Below are 7,944 nucleotides of genomic sequence, written 5' to 3' on the forward strand. Positions count from 1 at the left end.
ACAATCGTAAGGTTGGAAAGACAAGAAAAGATTAAAGATTATCTACTTTATGTCACAATTTTTGAAAGTTGAGACTACACATTGCACGAAAGGGGGTGTGACTCGTCTTGTCGGAGGTGAACCAGATAGCCTTTGTTTTTCTGGGGTTGCCGGGACCCTACATAAAGCAGAGCCCGCACCCGAAACCTGCGGCAGGGGTAGGGAGGCACTGGACGCCGTGGGCAGAGAAGGACAACGAAGGCCAGCATGCTGCTCTGCGGCGTGGGGTCCCTCGGCTTCCCGGCAGCCACCCCGGGAGCACAGGACCAGGACGTGCGGACGGTGCAGGTAGATGCCGGCTTTCACATGCCGCCAACGCACGAGCGTTACATTCTCATTTTCCCAAAGTCAAGGGTAAAAGCTCAAGCAAGTGTGGGATTCATTCTAGGGTAACTAGAACATAACCAAAACAAAACCTACTTACCCCCCCCATAGACTTCCCTTTAGAAGACAGAGATAGAGGGACCCAGAGAGAGCGAGCCCTGACGACCTTCACCTGACCTCCCAGGAGAGCTAGAGTTCACCACCACACCAGCAGCAAGCCTGTGGAGCCACTGCATTTGCAGACAGGTTTTTTCCTCTTTGCACTAAATCTTCAAGACAAAAGAATCCGCTGTCACGGCAGTGACATCCTGAAGATTCTCAGGGGGATAAGAAAGATGTCACATCCCGTGTCTTGTGTTTTTCTCTTTATCAGAACTACCTGCAGAAGTTCTACGACCTGAAGATGGGAACCAGCAAATCCGGAAGGCAGAGGAACAGCAGCTTGGTGACTGAGAAGCTGAAGCAGATGCAGGAATTCTTTGGGCTGAAGGTGACCGGGAAGATAGATGCTGACACCCTGAATGTGATGAAGCAGCCCCGATGTGGGGTGCCCGACGTGGCTCAGTACGTCCTCACTGATAGGACCCTCCGATGGGAGCACACACACCTCACCTACAGGTAAGCAGACCGAGCACCGGAGCGAGGGCGCTATTTCCCATCAGAGCCGTAAGCAATGAGTCCTTACGTCTCTGTTTTATTCCATTTTAAGGATTGAAAACTACACACCAGATTTGCCAAGAGCAGACGTGGACAGTGCCATGGAGAAAGCCTTTCGACTCTGGAGTAACGTCTCGCCCCTGACCTTCACCAAGATCTTTGAGGGTCAAGCAGACATCATGATATCCTTTGTCTGGGGAGGTAAGCTCTTCTTGTCACCTGAAACCCTACTGAACGTCACCTCCCCCCGATCCCAGACCTGCTCCCCTGTGCTGAGGAAGGAGTGTTCCTATCGGGCCGTTGGTGTTACAGGCCAAAGAAGGGAAGCGTCATAGATGAAGAATGCCTTTGGGCTCCTTGTCACTGTCCTCCCCTCCGGGAGAGGGGAAGCTGGATAGAAACGGGAATTTATTTGCCTTTGCCTCGCTGTTCCTCACAGATCACGGGGACAGCTACCCCTTCGGCAGACCTGCAAACACTCTCGCTCATGCATTCCTACCAGGAAGAGGCATTGGAGGAGATGTTCATTTCGATGAAGAAAAAAGATGGACCAGTGATTTCAGAAGTGAGTCCACCAATTTTTCCTATTTTTCCCTTTCATGGGTCAACGTTTGTATCTAAAAGAATGCCTTCAGTAAAGTGAGCCAAGTTTGTGATTAGCCTTAAGTACTTTAATAAACATAAGCTTTGATTAAAATTATAATTTCCTGGAAGGGTAATGGTAACTCTATTGTGTCCTTTTATTTAAAAATGTAAGGGAATATTATTTCTGCAAGTAATTTTTACCAACAAAATATGTTACTCAGAAAATGGGATGTTTAAATCACATTGTCGTATATACAATCCTATACCAAAATTTTAAAATGGTTATTTTGGTAAAGTGATTTTGGGAAATTTTTCTTGGTACTTTCCTACATTATCTAAATTTTCAAACCGGGCACAATATAGTATTTATGGGCAGGAAAACATAATAAATGTTAATAGAATACTATTATTCCTCTAGAGTATAACAATTTCTACCTTATTTTTTGATATTTATTGATCAAAGGGATTTTCTGTGTTGGCTGACTTCATCCAAGAATTATACTAGCCCAATCTCAGAAATTCGGACTTTAGCCTACCTCGAATTATTAAAGTCCTCTCCTTTCTTTGATTATACGCACACACACAGACACCCCACGTACAAAGACACCACCAAAAACACACCAAATTTGCACAAAGCCAACAGTAATGCTGTTGTGGTTTGGAGACTTCCGTTTCCTTCTCGGGATGCTAGGAAATGCCTTCCAGGAACTGCAAACACGTTTTGTTGCTGTTTTTCAGATTTCAACTTGTACTACGTCGCAGCCCATGAGGTGGGCCATTCCCTTGGACTCGGGCACGATAACGACATTGGTTCCTTGATGTTCCCCAGCTACAACAGCTACAGGGACGTCCTGCTGTCTCAGAGGGACATCAGTGCCATCCAGGCCCTCTATGGTGAGCACAAAGAAAAGCACCTTGGACCAGCGATCGGAGGTCTGTATGTGGAGTTCAAATAAACAGCTATTAGTGACATCCTTTAAGAAAGAGCCTTCATTCTAAGTGCTTTTGTGTTAACATAATACGCCAACAGTTCAGAACATTTATTTATGTTTTAGGACCTTCCAAAAATCCCATCCAGCCAGGAGAACTGCAAGTACCACGAGCCTGTGACAGCAAGTTAACATTTGATGCTGTAACCACAATTCGTGGAGAATTATTCTTCTTTAAAAACAGGTAAAAACAGGGGCGCCTGGTTGGCTCAGTTGGTGAAGCATATGCCTTCAGCTCAGGTCATGATCTCAGGGTCCTGGGATCAAGCCCCATGTCGGGCTCCCTGCTCAGTGGGGAGACTGCCCCTCCCTCTCCCTCTGCTGCTCCCCCTGCTTGTGTTCTCTCCCTCTCTGCGTCAAATAAATAAATAAAATCTTTTTTTAAAAAAAGGTAAAAAAAAAAAAAAGAAATTACCATGAACCCTGACTTATGTTTTTAAGGGGTTCTGATATTTTGTTGAATGTTCTATATGTTTCTTTAGTAATATACTTTTAATATGTAATTTTAATAATACTGCATTTACATGAAATGGTTTACTCTTCAAAAATTTTTATCACAGCTAAGGGGTGCCTGGCTGGCTCAGCTGGGAGAGCATGTGACTCCCAATCTCAGGGTCACGAGTTCAAGCCCCACATTGGGTGTAGAAATTACTTAAAAAAAAAAAAAGAATAAAAAACTTTTTATCACAGATAAGTCATTCAGTCACCTGAAACTTCATGGAGTGAAAGGCATTGTAAGGCCCCCACTCTACTAGTAACACACATACAAACATGGGGCGTTGGGCAGACAGACAGAATTCTCCTTGTTGAAGACCACAGGCTTGTCAGAAATGCAGCAAGAAATGGTCTTCCAATTCCTTCTACATCTCATGTCTAGGGTGAGAAACACGTCAGTGAGTTAGAATAGGTTCTTCTGAACGCGGCTGCTCAGATCAGAGGTCTACACCGCGCCTAGGGTGGTGTAGCCTGGAGCCCAGGAAGGAGGGGGGCATGCCCCTGGGGCCGGCGAGCTCAGGGGCTGGGAGGTATTTCTCGGGCCTGAGCGCCGAAGCTGCAGGCAACTTTGGCAGTGGGATGCATGCATGGACAGCGCCTGCTGAGGGGCTGACAAGGAGGACCCCGCCCCGCGCGAATGGCCTCTGGTCCTTCCCAAGGCTGGTGGCTTGCCGTGCGCTTGCATTTGGTGTCTGTGGTCTTGGAGACACTCCGTCAGCCCATGTGGAAGTGTGAGCCGTCGTTACCCCCGTCGGTCGGAGCGGCCTCTAACAGCTCCGTTAGCCTCCATCTCCTGTCTGCGTCCAAGGACGGTTTCTGGGAGATGAGTCCTCCTGCAGGGAAGGGCCCGGCGGGTCGGACGCGGCCCCTCTGTGCGCGTGAGACTCGTGTCCGGGGAGAAGAAATGCTGGATCGCGCCCTTTCTTTTAAACCAGGTTCTTCCTGCGCACAAGTCCCTCCCACAAAACAGTGGATCTCGATGTCATTGCTGACTTCTGGGAATCGCTGTCCAGAGGGGTGGACGCGGCTTACAGCGTTGTTGACAGAAATGAAGTCTTCTTTTTTAAAGGTAAAACTTCTGGGTTTTTTTGGTCAATGTTTCTATGAGTTACGCTCTCATCAGGTTCTTTGGCTGAAAGTTAAGGGGGCCGTTTAAGTGAAGAAGCTTAAAGCAGATCTGACGCTCACGCGGTGGAAATCAGGAGGATTTGTGCACATCGGAAGTCTCACACCGCCGTTCTGCGGGGTGCTGGCACATGGTTCTGCAGATACCCCGTGAGACGGAAGGACAAATTCACATTCTGGAAGAACTCAGTGAGCACATACACTATTCTCTGTCAGGACCCAGCCCAGCCAAGAGCTGAGAGGCGCCATCCGGGGAGACGCGCTAAAGCCACAGGAGAGAGTGTGGCCCGGCTGCCCAACCACGCGTGGTCCCACACACGCCCTGCACTGCTGGGGAAGGGGTCCACCCCACACCGGAGAGATGCCCATCTCAGGGGCACCTCACTGGGAAATAAAACTCTCCATGCGGGGGCGCCTGTGTAGCGCAGTCGTTAAGCGTCTGCCTTCGACTCAGGGTGTGATCCCGGCGTTCCGGGATCGAGTCCCACATCAGGCTCCTCTGCTGGGAGCCTGCTTCTTCCTCTCCCACTCCCCTGCTGTGTTCCCTCTCTCGCTGGCTGTCTCTCTCTCTGTCACATAAATAAATAAAATCTTAAAAAAAAAAAAAAACTCTCCATGCGCCTCTCGTGAGCGCAAGTCTGGAGGGAAGCCTGCTGACTGCCCTCCAGAGTCCCTGGCAAAGTTTTCATGGTCCATTTTTTGGTTGACAGGTAGTAAATACTGGGCCTTCAATGCGGATCAGATGGTGCGAGGCTACCCCAAGGACATCTACCACTCCTTGGGCTTCCCGCAGAGTGTGAAGACCATCAATGCCGCTGTTCACGAGGATGAAACTGGGAAGACGTACTTCTTTGTTGCCAATGAGTATTGGAGGTAACGACAGACCCTTGGAAGTCAGAGTCAGGTCACTCAGTGGAAGGGGGGTTGCCTTTTAAAATTATTCTTGGGGCATCTGTGGGGCTCAGTTGGTGAAGCGTCTGCCTTCAGCTCAGGTCAGGATCCCAGGGTCCTGGGATTGAGCCCTGTGTCGGGCTCCCTGCTCAGCGGAGAGCCTGCTTCTCCCTGCCCCTGCTTGTACTCTCTCTCTCAAATAAATAAATAAAATCTATAAAATTATTCTCAAACTGTGCTGAACCTCCCTCCTCCCATGATGAACAGACGCAGCCAGACCAGCCGTCCGTGTCCCTACCTGGTATCATCACACCATGTCTGTCCTTGGAAGGCAAGGGACTTGTAGGATGGAATTTAAAACAGAGATTAAAGGAACCTTCTTTCCCACAGTATTTCTCCTTGATAGGGTAGACAGTGGAGTCCGAGATAAAATTTGAATCAGATTTTTAGAGTTGATGCCACTCTAGGAATGGTCTCGTGGGTTCCAGTCTCCCATAACCCTGTTGAACTGGGACCCTTTCCAGTTAAACACTCCTATTATTTTCATTTTGGTGATGTGCCCGCTCAACTGTTTAAAACAGTTGTTGGAGGGGCGCCTGGGTGGCACAGCGGTTAAGCATCTGCCTTCGGCTCAGGGCGTGATCCCGGCGTTATGGGATCGAGCCCCACATTGGGCTCTTCTGCTGTGAGCCTGCTTCTTCTTCTCCCACTTCCCCTGCTTGTATTCCCTCTCTTGCTGGCTGTCTCTATCTCTGCCGAATAAATAAATAAAATCTTTAAAAAAAAAACAAAACAGTTGTTGGTTTCCTACAACATGCAAATAAAGGTAGCCCCACCTCTCAGACTGACACTGAAGGTTAAATGAATCCGTGCACTCAAACCCCTCAGAACAGTGAGTTAAGGCTTAATACTGAGTGCTACTGATTGTTATTATATTACTCATATTCTGATTTTTCTAACAATTATTTTTTTTACCAGATATGATGAAAACACATGGTCTATGGATACAGGTTTTCCCAAAGAGATAGCTCACGGGTTTCCTGGAATTGGCAAACAAGTTGATGCTGTCTTCCAAGAGGGAGGTAAAGCCCGTCCAGTTTCTTCGTTTTTCTGCCATAGAAATAACACGTGGGCTGTTCCTTAGACGTGAAAGCAAATCGCATGTGTGAAAATGTGTATTTTTTTTCAAGAATTCACATGTAAAATCACTGTCTATTTGTCTAATATGATCATTATCTTTCACTTTATTTCTAGGATTTTTCTATTTCTTTCATAGAAAAAGGCAGTACAAATGTGATCCTAAAACGAAGCAAATTTTGACTCTCCTGAAAACCAACAGCTGGTTCAATTGCAGAAGTAAATGATGATTGACTACCAGAAAGAATAAAAAGAAAAACTTCTTCTAAAGAGCTCTGGGGGTTCTGAGGACCCGGCTGCTTCAGTGTTTTGTTTTCATCTCGTGGCAATCCTGAGACGCAGCCGTAGGACTGCCGTCATCAAACTGCACATCAGAAACCAGGGCTGTACTGTACTGTACAGTGACTAACATAATATAATAAAAAAATATTTTAAAAAAACAGGAGTGCCGTCCTGTCTCACCTCCATCTGGACAGTCTGCGTCAATGACAGTGCGCTGTCTCTCAGACTTCCACGATTTAGCTCTAAGTGAGGGCTGAGGTCATAGTTCATCCGTAGGTTTACATAGGGAAAAGCTTTTTGTCACTATCCTATGCTGTTTGAAGTGATTATACTTCTCGTAATAACCGCGTTCTCAGATGTTCTGTCTCTAGGTTGGGCAAATTCACGATGCAAGTATGCGGGAAGACAGGATGTGCTTCCCATGGCATATGCATCACATAGGGGAAGGGGCTGGTTTTGACCCTCCTCTCCTCTTTTGATTTCAAACTAAGCCTTGAGGTCAAGCCTTGGGGCACCTGGCTGGCTCAGTTGGTGGAACACACGACTCTTGATCTTAGGGCTGTGAGTTCAAGCCCCACATGGGGCACAGAGCTTACTTTAAAAAAATAAAGAGAAAAAATAAAAATGAGCAGCTTTTTTAAAAAAAATAATGATAACGGAAGGGACTTATTGAGCTTTGGCTAGGGGTCCTGGTGGGAGCAGTGGGTTAAAACTTCTCAGTCTTCTTCTAGCTAACTTGGTGAAGTTAGGAGCTGATCCCTGAATATTAGCATGATGGGTCTTGCCCCCCAGGGAGCTTCCCTACAGAAGCTCCCGGTTACACGATGCAGGTGTAAGTTCGCAGAGCCTCGCTGTGACTGCTGAGAGAGACTCAGTGTGATGCACATTGTCTTTTTTGCTCATACAAATTATTTCTCATAGGTTTTCTGGCGGAACGCTGTGGCTAAGAGTACCTTGATTTTATAGTGAATGATTTGTGTAATGTGTGCTGTTGAGTATTATTATTTTTTTCTGTTTACCATGATAATAAACGCATGCTCAGAAACTCTGGACAAGATGCCAAGCCGGCTGTAGGCTCCTTTCTTTGCACCGAACCACAGAAGTAAGGGGAGGTTGGTGCACCCTAGAATCAGAGAGGAACAGGGAGAAAACTTGAGTGGGCAGACAGACCCAACCACCTTGGGGGCAGGCATCCTGCACGAGGGAGACCCAGCGGCCTCCAGGAGGGTCAGGCTCTGCGAAGCACCTTCTGCTGGTGTCCCTTCTCTCCCACACGTTGCTGAGGCACTGGCGTCGGCATGGCAGGCCTGGAGGCAGCAGACCGCAAGAGACAAGCGGTAAGGCCAGGGCAGTGCCCCTATCTCACACACAGCAAAAGCTCAGGTCCCTACAGGGTCCTACAAGCGCTGTGGCCTCTGTG

The 7,944-nt window shown here is 47.6% G+C and overlaps 1 protein-coding gene across 1 annotated transcript; it reads left to right on the forward strand.

The window, feature by feature from the left end:
• The first annotated feature begins 737 nt into the window (after window positions 1-737).
• Window positions 738-6,648, forward strand: LOC123792352 (interstitial collagenase-like). The gene is made up of 9 exons (XM_045797513.2): window positions 738-981; window positions 1,073-1,221; window positions 1,460-1,585; window positions 2,344-2,499; window positions 2,661-2,778; window positions 4,025-4,158; window positions 4,925-5,087; window positions 6,084-6,187; window positions 6,360-6,648. The coding sequence occupies exons 1-9, from the start codon at window positions 767-769 to the stop codon at window positions 6,467-6,469; spliced, it is 1,275 nt and encodes a 424-aa protein (XP_045653469.2). The 5' UTR covers window positions 738-766; the 3' UTR covers window positions 6,470-6,648.
• The last annotated feature ends 1,296 nt before the right edge of the window (window positions 6,649-7,944 follow it).

This window comes from Ursus americanus, chromosome 16, assembly GCF_024610735.1.
Source record: "Ursus americanus isolate L20-20 chromosome 16, mUrsAme1.1.p, whole genome shotgun sequence".
Taxonomy (NCBI): domain Eukaryota; kingdom Metazoa; phylum Chordata; class Mammalia; order Carnivora; family Ursidae; genus Ursus; species Ursus americanus.

Coding starts and splice junctions, on each gene's coding strand:
- LOC123792352 (XM_045797513.2), top strand. CDS start 767: ATGGGAACCAGCAAATCCGGAAGGCAGAGGAACAGCAGCTTGGTGACT. Junction 982..1,072: donor CACACACACCTCACCTACAG/GTAAGCAGACCG, acceptor TTCCATTTTAAG/GATTGAAAACTACACACCAG. Junction 2,779..4,024: donor TTATTCTTCTTTAAAAACAG/GTAAAAACAGGG, acceptor CTTTTAAACCAG/GTTCTTCCTGCGCACAAGTC.